Raw genomic sequence first — 18,116 nt, 5'->3', positions numbered from 1 at the left:
ATTTTATAAAAATATGTGTTTAACCTTTTAAATGTTACATTTTTGTATTTGATTTTCTAGTCCTTTCTTGATTTACAAGCAAGGTAATTTACAAAGGAATATTCATTAAATGATTTTTTTTAAAAGATTTATTTATTTATTTAATTCCCCCCCCTCCCCCCCCCGTTTGTCTGTTCTTGGTGTCTATTTGCTGCGTCTTGTTTCTTTGTCTGCTTCTGTTGTCAGCGGCACGGGAAGTGTGGGCGGCGCCATTCCTGGGCAGGCTGCACTTTCTTTTCACGCTGGGCGGCTTTCCTCACGGGTGCACTCCTTGCGCGTGGGGCTCCCCCACGCGGGGGACACCCTTGCGTGGCAGGGCACTCCTTGCGCGCATCTGCGCTGCGCATGGCCAGCTCCACACGGGTCAAGGAGGCCCGGGGTTTGAACCACGGACCTCCCATATGGTAGACGGACGCCCTAACCACTGGGCCAAAGTCCGTTTCCCTCATTAAATGATTAATATTATTTCTATTTGACTGAAAACTGAATTTATTTTTTTTCTCGCTGATACCTTTTTTTTTTTTTTTTGGCATCTTTAAAGAGTTTCTTGACTATGGCACTATGGCTCAAGCGGATGAATATTTCCCCAGAACCAACACACATTTCATATCTTGTATTTCACAATAAAGTACTAACATTCTGAACCAAACTAAACATTTACCTCTGGATCTAAACATTTACCTCTGGATACAATGACATGTATCTTATATTTAGTTTCAGAAAGCACCATTGTCCCTTTCTCTTTCAAGGTTATTGAATTCTTTATAAGTAATGCAGTTCATTATGAGAGTACTTTAGAGCCTTAGAGACAGATTTAAATGAAGAAATCATAGTAGAGAATTAGTTCAGGGAAAAATCACAAGAAATTATTCACAAATGTTTATAGACACAGATTACTTCACTAAAAAAATTTAGGAGCTTAATTTGGGCAAATTATTATCTAAATTTCTGTAAAAATGCGATTTGACTTAGAATAGTTTGGCCTAATTTTTTACGTGCATGCATATATGTTTCACCATATGCTGGATTGGTTTGGTGGAGAGAGGTTAAGCTTTGGAGTCAGACCTGAATTTCAATTCTAGCCACTTTACTTAAATTCACGGAGTCTTCATCTGTAAAATAACAAACATAATACTAGTTTACAGTATTATGGTATTAAAGGATAGAACAGTACTTTTTACATAATAAATGAACACTAGATATTTTTACTGCCCTTTCTTCCTCATTCAATTAAAAATAAAAATTTAACTTTAAAAAATAGTTTGATATAACTTAGGTCTTTAAATTAAGACCAAAGGAGTTAGTTGTCATTGTGGTATCTTGCTTTGTTTCATTGTGAATGTGCATTCTGTTACCTATATCAGACCATCTTGAGGTCTCTCACTACTACACCAGTGGGCCCTGTTTCTGTGTAAGGGAAGTTTACGTATATGTTATGTAGAGCTTCTTCCCTAGTACCAAGAAGTCCATTTAAAATAAGTGGAATTTGCTATAGATTACCTAAATGTAATGTGTGAAATATCTTTCATAGTCCCTTCCTGTGAGCAAATATTAGATGGAACTTCATTTGTAACATGAAATATGAAATGTATCCAGGCAGTTTTGGGTTTTTTTCCAACAACAGGTGGATACATTATAAAACTATTGCTAAGTGTTTTTGGGACAAAGGTGTCTCTTGTTCTGGCTCACAATTGCTGGTATCCCCAATCAACCTGAGTATGTAAGATTTGGATCATTTAAGACAAATCACAAAAATCATGAGAAGGAAAAACTATTATTTGGCTGTTTTTCTTATAAAATAATTAGAAATGCTGTTTTTAGATTTGATCATGGAAATCATTGTTCATCGTTACTGTGTACTAGCTCTGAAGAGATCAAAGAGAGATTATGAATGACGTTTGTGAATTGGTCAGGAAAATTTAAAGACAAAAGCTGATAATATCCTTGCTTATTAGTATTTGTTTTCTTACCCATGAGGCATTTGCAACCTCTATTTTTAAATGAGTGGCATCTGGGGTGAGGAAATAACTAGGAGAAGGGGTCACTGAGGGACTTGACTTGAAGCTTGTTTGCACAGCAAGCCGCATTATTCTCACTTAGATTGCTTTTTTGCAGATCCTTAATAAGAGCCATGTTTTTTTTAAGGTGTTCTTATTTTCAGATCACATGCAAGTTTTCCTATTTAATGGCTTTTGGGGGACCCATGATAGAGATTATTGGGTGGGCTAAAGGCATGGGCACCTCCTGGTGCACTGTCAGGAGGCGGCCAGCTTCACACAGGCTGGCAGAGATGATAGAGGGCAGGAGGGAGGATATTCCCATAAGATGTAGCCACACCCTCTCCCCCAGCAGGAAGAAGTATGTGTACCCTACTGTCCCACTTGTTTTATGGCCTGTGCAGAACCTAACACAAAGTATGTAATAATAGTTGCTCTGTGCTAGGCTTAGTGTTCAACAAGACTTGTTCCATTTTAGTCTCCGTACCAATTCTAGCAGGAAGGTAGATGTATTCTCCTCATTTTCAAGAAGAGAGAACGGAGTCTCAGAATATCTGTTTTACTCATGATAGGAAATGAGGAGGTAGAATTCAAACTCAGATCTGCTAGCCCCAAAGCCCATTCCCTTCACGAACCACTGCTCTTATTCTCCTCTGATGGAGTACAGATTTGCAGTTGCTGCACATTAGGCAGTGGAGAAAGCAAGCCAGGATCTCCAATTTATGGGATTTTGTGAATTGAAGGTTACATAAATTCTAGATTTTGATCCCAAAACATTAATTTTTAAAAATGTTAATTTAAAAGCCAAACAGTCTTTCATTTCCATTGACGTTGCAGTCTGGAGCCAAAGAATCACCCTCTGGTTGAGTAAGGACAGATTATTCAGCAGGGCAGTGAGAGTTAGGCCTTCCCACACCCGGTCCAGCTCCTGCTTGTCCTTCAGGAGAGCAGAAACGGTGTCTGACAATGGCAGGCCTGGGTAACGTGGTTTGGTCTTCATGCCTTCACCAGGTGGAGCCGGAGAAGTTGAAGACACTAACAGAAGGTTTGGAAGCCTACAGCCGAGCCCGGAAAAGGAACAGAAAGTAAGCACTTTTTTTTTTTTCCATTTTGTTTTTCAAGGATATAATTTATTGGTTTTTCTTCAAAGAGTTAATGAAATCTCACTGATTTTGTCCATCTGGTAGGCCTGCCTAAGTGCAGTTTAATAGTTATCACCAGCGTGGGGGTAAGGGGGTTATATGGGAATTCCCTATATTTTTGGTGTAATTTTCCCATAAATTTAAAACTTCTTTAAAAATAAAGTCTATTTTTAAAAATAGCACCAAGGAAGACCATTATAGATAAGTATAATTACCTCTACTGAAAATATTTTCTTAATATATGCTTATATTTATGTGCAGGGTTTGCCTCTTCACCTCATTCCTCCCTCCCTCCATCTCCATCCCTCTCATTAACGGGAAATAAAATATGACTAATACTCACAACTTTAAGCAATTAAATAGTCTCTGAAAGTATTGCAAAAGTGTATCTATTTTCTGTTTGATTACATTGGAGGAAAGTACCCCCAGTTGTACACATGCAAATAACTGTGGCAGATTAACCATTAGTCAAAGTGACACTAAACTATTTTTTGTTGGGACAGAGGTGCAGCCTTTAAAAATAGGTTTTCTTTGGAAATACAATGCTTTTAAGACTTTGAACTTTGGGTCATTATTATTCAACAGTAATATTCTTAGTAAATGTATTATGTTTGAAACACTTTTCACTTTGATATAATGGAGTGTTATGTGTCATAACTATTATCTCATTAAGGTAGAGAACTATTAAGGTACTCCCATGTATATGCATGGAAAGTTAAAATGCTATTTATATATATAATATATATGAATATATATTTAAAAATATGTAACTGACATGCTTTTCAGTTGCTATAATTACCACATTATCAAACAACCAAGATTTGCTTTTTTTTTTTTTAGGTCCTGGGTTCAGGGATTGAACCCAGGGCCTCATATGTGGGAAACTGGAACTCAACTAGAGTCACATCAGCTCCTCTGTTTTGGTTTTGTTTGTTTGCCTTGTCTTGTTTTTTTGTTTGTTTTTGTTTTTGAGACACTGGGAACCAAACCTGGGATCTACCATGTGGTAGGCAGGTACTCAACCACTTGAGCCACATCTCCCCAAGATTAGCATTTTAATTAATTTTTAGTCATTTGTAAAATGATCCTTACATTGCCACTCAGACATTAGCACATAGTCCTAATGTTTTTGTATCTCACCATCTTTTTTAAAATATCACTTTAACTTAGGTTTGTGCATCAAGCTTTACAGAGGGAGTTCAGAACAATTAGTAGTGTATCTTTTGTAAAATGCTTATATAATGACACCAGTAATATCTGGTATATGTCTCTCTCTTTGCCTTGTGGTGTCAACAGTTCTTGCTGGAGGCAAAATTTTGGAAATCAACAAATCTTGAGGAGAATTCCCTCACCTAACTAGAATGTCTCATAAAAAGGTGACAACCACATGAGACAAATGCCTGGCCTCTATGCCCGCGACCTCTTTGGAAGGTAGTAAGTTAGCATTAGTTGTGACAAGGGCAGTGTAAGTTGCCAGGTAACTTCCCTATCTATCCAATGAGGAACTCAGTGACCCAGGTCCCCTCCTCTGTGACTGAAGTGATAACTCCTAATGAAGTGCTTAGTATTAGGACTAGGTCTGTAAAATTAATACAAAGTCTGGATGAAAGGAGGGAAATTACAAATTACCTACATCAACAGGACCCATCTCTTCGTGTAAAGCACCTAAAATATTTCCTACACTGAAGTATGCCAGTTAGCTTAATTATGTGCAAAAATATCCAAACAGAGTTGATAACATAGAAATGCAATAATGTGCTATTAAGTGTATCTAATATTTGGATATACTGCCTTGAAATGAGCTGGATATTTCCCCCCATACGTTTGCTATTAAGAATTTTCTGAAAGGTAATGAATAAGAGCAATTTTTAAAAATTTTCTTCAAAGCAATTTACTATTTGTGTTTAACTAATTTGGGCCCTAAATGGCACTATCTAAAGGAACTCTCCTCATGATCACCATAAACTGAGAGTATATAAGAGAGAGCAAAAAGGAGAAAATGTGAAGTAAACGTTAGCTAAAACAACTTTATCATACTATTGTCTAACCAGGGCGTAGTGCCTTGCAGATGCCCAGAAGAATGCTTTACATTTTGTATATGTAAATACAAATCCATTATTTTTTTACCTCAGTCACAAGATGGGCCAGATTCAACGAGTCCATTTGAAAATGACAACATTCAGACCAAAATAACTTAAATAATTAGTTGAAAGTCACACAGTCAGTAAATGATGTGTTGAACCTAATCTTGTATTTATTCGTTTACTCCCCAATTTAAGGACGTTAATTTAGAGGAAATAATCTGTGCCAGGCACAGTGCTACAGTTTGTAGAACTTACTTTTTAGTGAAGAAGACAGTTACAAAAACACTTATGTAAAAATTGCAATGAAAGTCCTATGTATAGTGTAGTTGGGGGTCATAAAGAAAGAACATTAAATCTACGTAAAGGAAGGTTCCTGCAGGAGATGATATCTGAACCACGTCTTAAATGCTACGTAGGTGTTACCCATAAGGACTAAGAGGAAGTTTGGGTGGAATAGGGTTTAAATGAGGTCAACGCTTTGGCTTCATGGGACTGTAAAGTACCAGACAGGAAGTTTGAAGAGCTGTGGCCCGAGGTGACCAGGAACCAGATCATGAAGGGCGTAGAAAGGGTTAGTAGACTCTGTGATCCGATGGGGAGGGCCAGGAGGGATAGGTGGTCAGATTTTCACTTTAGATATGGCTGTGTGGAGGATAAATTTTAGGGGAACAATATTAGAGGAATGGAGATCATTTAGGAGGCCATGCAGAAGTCCATACAGCGGAGGATGAGGACAACCAGAAGAGGGGTAACAGGGGTCGAGGACAGGGAATGTGGTGAAGAAGTACTTTAGAGGTAAAAGCGCCAGCACTTGTGATTGATTGGAATGTGGAGAGCAAGGACTCAAGAACAGCTCTCAGGTTTTCATCTTGGGTGAGTTTCCATTGACTGAAGTGGAGGACGGTTTTGAACATGATGAGTGTGGAATGTCTGTAGGCTAGACAGTGGGACACGCAAGTCTGAAACTGGGAAGGGGTATAAAAATGTCTGATGTGCTATGTCTAATTTGAACAATAGTGGACTAAAGATTGAACTCCAGGACATTTGAGCATTTAATGGGAGGATGAGGAAGATGGAAAGAATAGTCAAAAGGGGGAGGGGAATGAGATGAAGAGGGTACTGTCTTAGAAGCCAAAGATCTGAAAAATTTCCAGGACGATAGAATGATCAACAGGGGTCCAGTAAAATGAGAACTGGAAAATTTCAGGTGCAATGGGTAATCTAGAGGCCACTGGTAACTCAGTAAGAGCAATATCCATTGGAGTTGTGGGTGTAAAAACAAAGCCGTGGGTTAAAGCGTGAATAACAGTAAGGGAATAGAGAAAGCTGATACAGAATATTGACTGTTCTTTCTTCATAATGTGAAGAGTTCCTGAAAACTAACAGTGGAAGAATTATTAAGATGACAAATATTTGACTACCTTTGTAGACTTGAGGGGAAGAAAGAGAAGAAGGGACTGAAAAAGGAAGGTGGCATTTGGAACAAGATGGTTAAGAGGTTGGTTTTGAGTCATAATGACCTGCGTTAAAATCCCATTTCTGCCCTTTCATAGCTGTGTGCCCTTGGGCACATTGCTTAACTTCTCTGAGCCTAAAGTCTTCATTTTGAAAATGGGCATATTAATACCTACTTCTTAGGATTGTATTAAGAAATTAAATGAGATAACAGAAAGAGAGACTTAACACAGTACTTGGTACAAAGTATTTAGTAAATAGCTATTTTTATTATAAAGATACAGGTGAAAGAAACAAAATTATCAGATATTTTTCTAGTTGAATCATTCGACTGCCAAATTATATGCTTAAAACTTTATGTAGTCATGTTCATCCTCAGTATCCTACAAACTACACAATTAAAAAAATCTTCAAACTGATGTGCCTATCACTTTCTAATCACAAAAGAAATACTAACATAGTTATTTAACATATTACTCTGGATAATTTTGTACCTAAAATTCAAAATATCTTCATTAAAGAAAAAATTCCACAACTTTTAGATATGTTATGATTTTCACTTCAGTGAGGATCAAATCTTCTGTCCATATGTGCATATAAATGTATTTAGTAACCTAACTTTTTATTAAGCTGGAAAGTGATAAATCACATTTTCACTTTAAAAGTATGAAATGATCTGCCTACTTTATGGATTAATTTTCAGAGTCTACTGTTCTGAAAGATCTCACCCAAATTTGTTCCGTTCTACATGAAACAAATCACTTAAATTCTAAACTGACTGCGTAGCGCCACATGCAGTCTATCATTTCTTTCCTATTTCTTGTGCTATTCACAGATGTTTTCTGTGTGTATATCTGGATTTTTTTAATTGGTGGAAATAAGGATAATATGTGACAATATAGGCAATGAAAATGAGAAGTGGCAATTATCTCCCTTAATAATCAGAAATATGATTATATGAACATCTAGTGCTTAATCAAGTCGGTTTTAGAGTGTCCATTAGTAAAAATGTTTATTATTAAATGTCAGCAGGGAACAGAAAATAGTAGCAGAGACTCCACAGGGGGGGCCCTCTGGCCTGGAAGACTGAATTTTGACTAATTGTTTCATGAACTTATGGAGATTTTTCTTCCTCTTTTCAGTTTCTTCTTCCCTGACCTGACCAGTTAGCATTAAATCTTCTCTGTGGATTTGACATCTGAATCTTTCTATACCTCTTGAGTACATGTATTCAAGTAATTTGACGCTCCACATTGATGTATTTATTCTCTCTTCTGAAATAGTCATTTCTCTCTCTATTAGCTATTCAAGTTTGTAAAAGGAAACACATAATACCAATTTAGCTTAAATTAATTCAAGTCATTTATGAACATTTTATTTCTTTTTTTTAAATTTTTTTTGTTTTTTGTTTTTCTTTTTTTCTTTTGTTTGCGTGTGTGTGTTATGAACATTTTAAATAACTTGTTGACTAATGAGATAAAACTCCTAATATTCAGTCTTTTCATTCAACGTTTTTACACTCTAATGGTGATGCTATTGTAATTTTTCATAGTTAGATAACAGTTTTTCCCGACTCCTCCTGTTTATTGCTTTTGAAAACCATTTGTAGTTAAATCTCCATCTTCTACTTTACAAAATTAGGATGGGGATTTTGCCGATTTTCCCTAAACTGTTATGAAGTATTGCATACAAACAGTTGTAGTATTACTTACTCCATAGTAATGTTGTAAAGATTAAATGAGATAAGCTATAATATATAAAGATTTGACAGAGTTCTTGACACACTAAATTTTCTATAAATATTAACTATTTTTATTATTAAAATAAAGAGAACCAAGGTTCTGTGATGATTTTTCATTGAAACATTTTTTCTTTAAATTTTTTATTTTCAAATAATTTCAATCTTAAAGGATAGTTGTAAAAATGACACAAAACCCACACAGAGGACTCCAACACACACCTTCCCCCCAATACCCAGACCCACCGTTTTTAACGTTTTGCCCCATTTGCAGTTTCTTTCTTTTTTTCCTTTCTTTCTTCTATCTTATCTATCTAATCTATCTAATCTATTTTCTGCACATTTGAGAGTTGGTTGTACATATTGTGATTCTTGAACACACAATTCTTTCATGTACATTTTTTAGGAGCAAGGATGTTTGCTTCAGTATAGTTATTAAGTTCAAGAAATTTAACATTGATAGAAAGTTTGCAGTCTATATTCCAATTTTTTCATGTGTCCCAATAATATCCCTTAGAGCCTTTTCATTGAAAGATTTTACCTTCTTTTTAGATATTTAGAATGTCATGTAGTCAGTTTTAAACCCACAAGATCTTGCAATCAAAAGTATAACAAATGTCTTTTAAAGAGTATGTTCATATTTCTCAATACAAAAGAAATATTAAGGATATACCTATTTTGCATATTACACAAGTATGATATTGTCAGACAACTTGACAGTATGTGTTACTGTCAGTACCCCAGACAAATGACCCAAAAAGGGGACCTCAGCCCCACCGTAGCCAAGTTTTGATGGCCCTTCAGGGTCCTGGGTTTGGATTCCCTCCAGATCCCAGGATGATGCTTAGCCAACTCATTGGAAAATTACTCAGACCGACTCCACAAAAATGAGCAGGGCCTTGAAAAATAGAATGATTTGGCAAATAAAATACAGTATATACACGATGGAATGTTTACTGTACATCAGTTTAAAAGAACAAGTAGAGTATATTGACTTGGACGGCGCTTAAAAACAATGATAAGGGGAAAAAAGATAAATTGCAGAATGATATGTATATCTTGACACCTTTCATGTGTACACAAAAGCACATAAAACAATACCATATACTATTTGTGGCTATATCATATAAAATATAAAAATGAACTGGGGGGAGCAGATGTGGCTCAAGCATATGAGTGCCTTCTTACCACATGGGAGGTCCCAGGTTCGGTTTCCGGTGCCTCTAAAAAAAATTTTTTTTTTAAAACAAGCAAACAAACGAAAAAACCAAATCAGGGCATTGTGGGTGAGTAGTTGAGCCCTGGCTTCCCACATATGAGGTCTCAGGTTCAAGCCCCAGTACCTAAAAAAAAAGAACTGGAAGGATAACAGCATAGTTGCCTTTGGGGAGGAGAGTGGGAAAGAAATGGGACTGGGGATTGACAATAAATGGGAATTTCAACTTAATTTTTTTTTTATAGAAAAGGCTTGAAGGAAGTATGTAATTTATTAACAGTTCATTCTGGGAAAAGTATGTGTAGAGGGTTGTTAGTTTATTCTATGTACTTACCTTCACTTTTAAAATTTCTAAAAATAACAGGAACAATTAAAAGCTGAAGACTAGCTTATAGGCCAGCAAAATGTGTGTGTTGGGTGGGTGTTGGAGGGGTTGGGGCCGGGATAGGTGCTTTATTACTCTTATAATTTGTTTAAAACTAATGCACCGATCTTTCAGTTAAACTGACTTAAGTGCATATATTTGTTCTGGACAGATATTTTTATTTAGCAAATATATGGAACATCCACTGTGTGCCTAGAGGCATGTTAAAAACTCAGCTCTCGGGAAACGGACTTTGGCCCAGTGGTTAGGGCGTCCGTCTACCATATGGGAGGTCCGCGGTTCAAACCCCGGGCCTCCTTGACCCGTGTGGAGCTGGCCATGCGCAGTGCTGATGCGCGCAAGGAGTGCCGTGCTACACGGGGTGTCCCCCGCGTGGGGGAGCCCCACGCGCAAGGAGTGCGCCTGTGAGGAAAGCCGCCCAGCGTGAAAAGAAAGTGCAGCCTGCCCAGGAATGGCGCCGCCCACACTTCCTGTGCCGCTGACGACAACAGAAGCGGACAAAGAAACAAGACGCAGCCAATAGACACCAAGAACAGACAACCAGGGGAGGGGGGGAAATTAAATAAATAAATAAATCTTTAAAAAAAAAAACAAAAAACTCAGCTCTCCAAGGAGTAGGCAGAGACTCATGTATGAATTGTCTAGTCCTGGTGTCTGAAGATAAAACCAAGTGAGGACTGTGGGAAACTGAAAAGCCTCATCTAAAGGCATTCAGATACAAAACTGTTTTTAAACACTAGGCTCACCAAACTAAATGGGACTGTGGGTCAGATTCGCCCAAAAAACTATGAATTTCCAATCTCCATGTAAATGCTAAAATAGGGTTTAACATAGAAAGCCACACTAAAAGCCTGTTATGATACAGTTTACATCTGCAGCTTTTCTAGTAATTGTCGCAACAGGATAAATGAAATGAATTAAATTGGGCAATTATTTATATGCAAAAAGGAGGAAAAATAAGTTAGTCTGAATAGGCCAAGGGCACAGTAATCGCAGAGGCAGGTAGTGTGGTTTTGCCTGATTTTAATAATTACTTCAACAGCTTCATAGATGTAAGTTTCAAAACATGGCAGCTATACAAAGAGTTTGTTATTAAGGCCAAACATATGTAATGGAACTCAGAATGGAGAGAAAAGGTAAGACGAGTGATAAGCACTCTGAGGCTGTCATTTTTTGTGTAGGGGGAAATGTGGTGGGCGCAGGCACAGAGCCTCACCTGCGGCGAGTCAAACTGTCTTACGCTTAGAATGTGCACGGGGATTTCAGCCTTCACTTGCTCAACTCCAGAAGCCACAAAGCTCCATAGAGGGCAGCGGGAGCTCCCTAGTGGCCAGAGCCGGCACTTCAGCCCCTCCGCCCTGGCTGAGCCCCACTGCCTGCCGGTCAGCGAGACTAGCAGAAAGAACGTGCAGCGCCGGGCCGGGCTCAGGAACACGCCCCTGGGAGGTGCCCTGTGGGACGTCTGTGGGGAAAAAGGCCCGAGGCCCAGCTTCCCTCCCAAATCACTGTGAAAGGGGAGAGAACCCTCTTCTCCCACTCAAATGTTCAGTTACTTAAAATTAGTTCTGCGATTTTGTCCTTAGTATTCAGTGGTGAGAATCCCAGAGTGATGTTTTGTTGTCGGAATTTTCCAAGCGTAAATGAACATTTACTTTCTCTGGTGGAATTGTTATTTTTGTTTTTTGACTAGGGATTTAAATTGAGATTTTTGTTTCTTTAATTTATTAATCTGGTGTCTTGTTTTCATTAATTCCAGAAGTGGGAAGCTAAATAACCATTTAGAAGCTGCTATTCATGAGGCCATGAGTGAACTGGACAAAATGTCTGGGACTGTAAGTTAATTTATTTTTCCATTATACTGTGTTTCTTTGAAAATAAATTGTATTACACCTTTTGGTACAGCCTGTTGAATATTTTCAAGCAACTCACGTAGCAGTACTAAATTATTAGGCTAGAAAAAAAGACATATCAGGAAAGATTCAAAGTAATTTAAAAAACCAACCTAGGAGAATTAACTGTGTCTTTTTTCTGAGATAAGGAACATTTATTTTTCCCACCTAACATTCTTTTTAAAGTATGAGCAGCAAAATATTGAAATTCAAACCACAGCTTTCTGCATCTGACTTTGTGAATAACAGTGGCCATTACCGTTCTTTAAATATTCAATAATGAAAATTTCACTCTGTCTATGGGGGAAAAAAGTGAAATTAAACTGTTCAGTTGAGACCAAGAAGTGTTCAGTCCTCTCATTTCCTTTCTTTTGTTACCTAAAAAATAAAATATTTAACACAAACTTCAGCTGTTAAATTTTTAGCACTATAAACACTGGTTTTAAAGTAGTGTCTATTTGCCTTTACATTTCCAATGTACAGTGCATACGTAGCATTAAATATGAGAAGTTTAATCATGACTCGCTATTTCACATATTGACTAAAGTAAACACTTGAAATGTAATTTTGATAATCTTTAAAGAATGTGAATTATCTAAGGCTATTCAGCAATGAAATGTAGTTTATTTTTCTTTTCCTTGACACTTTCTGCCAACAAGATTATCTGAATCCCAATATCCCATCCGATGGCAATTGAATGATAGGTAATCCAGATCTATAATTGGGATTATATGTTTGGGATTCATACGGGTTTTAGATATTTTGTAATCTAACCCCTCATTTCACAGATGGGAGAGTCGGGCCCTGAGAGATTAAATATCCTGATAGAATTATAGGAAAGGTCTAGAACAGAGACTGCAGACTCAAATGCCTTCAAGGACCAGACAAAGGATATCAATAAGTGAAGTGGGCCAGGTGTAAGAGGGTGTAAGAGAAACATAATTCAGTGGGTTTAGAAATGAAAACAAGGATGCATTGGCGAGGAAGGCTAGCCAGTCGCAGAGGCTCACTTGAGTCTGGTGCTTCTTGGGGAAGAGGTTGCTCAACACCATCGTGCAGGGGCCCAGATTGTTCATTTATCTAGTGTCCACTATTCCTTGCAATACATGAAAGACTACCAGGATAGGTTTTATGGCCGGGCCTGGAAGTTCATCACTTTTCTTCACTTTCCACTGGCCTGCCTCAGCCACATGGCCTTCTTAACTCAAGTGCACCAGAAAATGTAGTGTACAGTGTAGCTGCCCAGGAGAAGAGAAAAGGGTTTGGCCAGCATCTCCCTAGTCTCTAACTCAGGACATTTGGCCTTTGGCGGTCTGGAGTGATGGGGACCTTGGCACCGTGGGGGCATTTGCTCTCTCCAGAAGGAGCTCCTTCTTCATGCTCTAGCAGACTTAGCCATATGGGAAAGTATTCCAGGACTGCAAGGTCTTACCCTTTTTTAATGAGAAGCTAGAAATCTAGATTTTTTATGTGAAGTTTCTCATTTTTTAGTGTTGACAGACAACTACTTTTAAAATATTAAAACACAATATGGCTAAATGAAATACCCCTCAGGCCACATTTGGCCCACGGATTACAAGTGTATAGTCTCTGACAAAGGCCTCTTTCCTCAATTATAAAGTTTTCCATGACGGTTTTTACCAGAGACTAGCAGTTTTTGTTTTTTTTAATAAAATTTTATTGAAGTGTATCGTGAATACATGTACATACACAGACAATAAGTGTATAGTAAACGTTGTGAATTTACAGAACAAACATGCATCTCATCAAATGGGGGTCCCATACATTACCCCGCCACCACCTTGCATTTTTGTGAAGTATTTATCCAAGCTATGAAAGAACATGGTATCTTAAATTTGGTGTACTTTTCCCCCAACCTACCTGATTATTAACATCCTGTATTAGTTTTATATATTTATTTGTCCTGTTAACCACAGCCCTTCTTACACCACTGGATTCCCTGTGTTATACAGTCCCATGCTTTGTACAGTCCATTCAGAGTGTACACTCAGTGGCCGTCATTTTCATCACAGAGTTATACTGTCATCAGAGACTAGTGGTTTTTAAAAGTATTTTTGAGGGGGTTAGGGGGAAGAAGCCGTTTGAGAAACTCATAAGCATTATTTTAAATCTTACTACTTTTTTTTAATATTTATTTTTTATTTATTTCTCTCCCCTTCCTCCCCCAACCCCCCGTTATCTGCTCTCTGTGTCCATTTGCTGCGTGTTCTTCTTTGTCCGCTTCTGTTGTCAGCGGCACGGGAATCTCTGTTTCTTTTGTTGTGTCATCTTGTGCGTCAGCTCTCCGTGTGTGTGGTGCCATTCCTGGGCAGGCTGCACTTTCTTTCACGCTGGGCTGCTCTCCTTACGGGGCGCACTCCTTGCGCGTGGGGCTCCCCTGCGTGGCACGGCACTCCTTGCATGCATCAGCACTGCGCGTGGGCCAGCTCCACACGGGTCACGGAGGCCCGGGGTTTGAGCTGCAGACCTCCCATGTGGTAGACGGACACCCTATCAACTGGGCCAAGCCCGTTTCCCTTACATACTACTTTTTAAAGCTTTTTTGTATTTGACTCTGAGTAACATTGGCCATTACTATTGTCTAAACATTCTTTTTAAAACATATAATTGAAGTAGAAAGGCTACGAGAAGTCTGGATGAATGCTCTTGGTCTGGACTCATTTCTTCAGTTTTACTTTTTTGTTCCATGAATAGCAGTAAAGTCTGCTGTATTGAAGCTCGTCACTGCTTTTAATGGTACAAAGAAGACAAAGTACAGTTGGAAGAACTGCCAGGTTGATTTTCACTCTTCCTTCTGTAAAACCATTATCCTCTGAGGTTTCTAATACAGTTGGAAACATTATAAGTTCCATATGTTTTAAACAGAAATATGATTTTAAAATGGTTTATGACTTTTGGCTTTGGGCTAGTGCTGTGCTGGAGCCAGCTTGTAGTGGATATCTAGAGCTGATTGTGCACTGCTCTTCCCAACTCTTAGTTCCATGACATCATGTTGGTAGCTTGAAAATAGCCATGGTAAAAGTGTTTACACCACGGAAATTCGTGAATGCTACAGTGGGCCTGTGTCCACCGAGAAAGCCGGTTGTTGAACATTTACTATACCACTGCCTTGGGCCCTTCCTGCCATTCCTGGGTCTTTGCCTTGCCTGTCGCATCGGAAGCTGTGACACAAGGTGGAGCACCAGATCTCCTCCCTGGCCCCTCTCCCCTGCCTCTCAAAGCCATACCTTGTGTCTAAAACCTGGCAGGCATGCTCTGCTCCTATTCAACCACTGCGCAATCTTACACACAGCCCTAAATACTGCTGGTCCCTGCATTCGTATATAAAGATAAATTGTTAATTGTTCTTTCCAGATAACACAAGCCAACATCTGCCAGCAGATGGTAGTGGTTTCTATTTTCCATCCTGATTCCTCTAATAAATAGACATTCTTGAGTATGTTCTTATACTCTTTGACCCTTCATGGTAGTTGTAAAATAGGTAGGATGATGAAATGAAGAAGAAGCCATATTTAGAACGTATTTATCAACATTTCCAGTTTGTAGTGAAATTGGTGATCTGCAGGCCCCTGACAGGGAGAGCTTCGTTTTGGTCTTAAATATACAGCAGAGATAGCAACTGCATATTGCATTTCCTACCCTTGGTTTTATCCAGGGTAGATCATTCTTCATGTTCCACTGATCACTGTGTCCTCCGAGTATTGCTTTGCTTATCTGTTTCTGGATTTCTCATGCTCTGCAGCAGCTGTGGGCACACAGAGGTCTGGGGCCTTGCTAAAAATTTTAAATGCCTCAAGGATATCAATGATTGAAAATGAAAGCCAGGGTCTGTTCCCTTCCCTGATGTTTTATCAGAAATTGAATGGCATTTGTGATTTCAACCTCTTTTTTTTCCTTCTCCACCTCTTTATTTGAAGGTTCACCAAATCCCACAAGGAGACAGACAAATGAGGCCCCCCAAACCCAAGAGGAGGAAGATCTCCAGATAACAGGGACTATTCCACTAATGTGCGGTGTCTACCAAATGGAACGTGCACAGATGTAATTGTCTATGGGTATTGATATAGCCATGGTTATATCAGTATTTGTACTACAGCAGATAGCTACCACCACCACAGGGTGCTAAAAGAAGCAGTGATACAATATTTTTTTGATCAGGAAGGATAATGAATGCTGGAAAACCAATCAAAATCCCTGAATGATGATAGTGATAAATGGTCAAGAGATTACTGAGAAGCTCTTTTTCTATACTATTAAAATTGTGATTATAAGAAATACTACAAATGTTTCTGAAGAATTTTCCATGTTGTATATAGAAAATACAGAATTTCATGGTGAGATCAGAAATGTAAATATTGTACAATATTGTCATGTACAAGCGTACCTAATGCACACTTTATCTTTTATTGTACAAAGAAATAGTGTACAAAATTCTTTGGTTTCTATTGAGTACACCAACCAGAGACTACCAGTGTAAAGTGATAAATAAAAATACAACATAAATGCTTTTCTATGATAATGTAAAAGATGCTGTTTTTGTATTTAACAGCAGAGAAAAGGCATGATGATGTAATACCTGAATTACGACATACACGTCACACCACTGAGTGTTCATTTATACTGTCTTTTTGGAATGAACCTTGCCTGGAAGCACTGGGCTCAATTTCGGGTGTCTAGGAAATTGCAATCTTGCAGATTTCTAAAGGGATGAGGGCTCACAGGTCTAAATTAAGATTCAGAAACTGCAACCATTTGTTGCATATTTTTTTTACCTAAGTTTTAAAGTAGAATAGGTTTTATAAAAAAAAAAAATCTTAGATGGAATATTTTATTCAGCCATTTCTGTAGTTAATGTTTCCGAGCCACTTTTGAACTAGATAGCTTGTACTGAGCCACCACTGACGATCAGAATTGAGGGGGTTTTTTTTTGCGAACAATATCTGACAAGGTGAAACTTTCTGTTTCCATACATGCAGGCAAAAATTCCACTTCGAAACCATTATCAGAGTTAAGGTCAATTATAATTCAGTTTTCTTGTAGTGGCAAAAATAAATATGAATCGTCAAAGCAGTTTTCATATCCATTCATCAGTATTACTTAAACCAGAAGTTAAGGTGGCTTACAAAATTATTAGCAATGGTAATTTTTTATCAGTATTATGTATGTAACATATCAGATTTATTTTATTTAAAGAATTATTTATACCATTAACAGATTCTTATATATATAAATGTGGCTGAAATGTGCAGGTTAAGTCTATTAACCAAATTATTTATATTATATGAAGTAGAAACAAAAATGTGAAACAAATGTAGAGAGAAATAATACATTACAAGTATACAAACCTTAAACTGTGAGCCATTATAAAGTACAAGGTAATAAGAAATGTAGCACAACATAATTTTCCGTCTTCTTTTTTCCTCAAGTTTTGTGGTGGTGGTATAACTGTATCTCCCAGGCATCGATGCAAAGTTTCACTTCTCCAGCCTGACTTCAGTTGGCAGAGGGTCAAAAGAAAGGATCCGTCATCTTTTTCCTCTTGGAACCGCCAGCCCCCACCTTCAACCCCTAGTGAGCACTCTCTTCTCTAGCCTGGGCTCACGCAGTGGCTGCTGAAAGGCTACCTAGCAGCAGGCTCTCCACCTCCAATAGTAGGATACCCGCCCCCTCCTCCTCTCTCATCTAGCCCAAACACCTCAGTCATGTGATGTAGCGGAGTTCCCGAAACTCGGGAAAGAGGAGACCAAGGTCATTCTTCAAATTGGTTTCTTGGGGCCACAGCACAGAGCACACCACCTGGGCTCACTTTTGCTAGCAACAGCTCTTAGTTCTTCCCCCGGGTCTCCTGTATCTCTCTTGTCCCTTCCACTCCCACCCTGGCCCCTACCTCCAAGCCTATTGGAATGCACCTGGCTACACTAGGCGTCCTGGCCTGGAGGCAGGAACCCTTCCTTCTGGGGGTGTGGGTGGAGGGGAAGGTTCACTTTGTTTTTTTGTGTAATGATGGGATTGCCTGCCACAGTCTTTCATGAGAAGTCATGTAAAGTAATCTTTTGTGAAGCTTAGTTGACACGTGTTTGTTACAAGTTGATGTGTTTGGTATGTTTAAATCATTGATGCTGGGTTTTTGGTTTTTGGGTTTTTTTTCAC

The 18,116-nt window shown here is 38.4% G+C and overlaps 1 protein-coding gene across 20 annotated transcripts in view; it reads left to right on the top strand.

Annotated features, from left to right (window-relative positions):
• Positions 1–16,492, top strand: part of MBD5 (methyl-CpG binding domain protein 5) — a 438,647-nt gene extending 422,155 nt beyond the window's left edge. For all 20 annotated transcript variants that reach the window (XM_058300948.2, XM_058300950.2, XM_071216443.1 and 17 more), the window contains 3 exons: positions 3,048–3,121; positions 11,813–11,888; positions 15,884–16,492. In XM_058300948.2, the coding sequence (XP_058156931.1) occupies positions 3,048–3,121; positions 11,813–11,888; positions 15,884–15,955 (222 nt within the window). In that variant the 3' untranslated portion in view covers positions 15,956–16,492. The remainder of the gene's footprint in view (positions 1–3,047; positions 3,122–11,812; positions 11,889–15,883) is intronic.
• Positions 16,493–18,116: the final 1,624 nt, after the last annotated feature.

Source organism: Dasypus novemcinctus, chromosome 7, assembly GCF_030445035.2.
Source record: "Dasypus novemcinctus isolate mDasNov1 chromosome 7, mDasNov1.1.hap2, whole genome shotgun sequence".
Lineage (NCBI taxonomy): Eukaryota > Metazoa > Chordata > Mammalia > Cingulata > Dasypodidae > Dasypus > Dasypus novemcinctus.
Note: the sequence above shows the minus strand (reverse complement) of the source record. Positions and strands in the feature narration are given on the sequence as shown.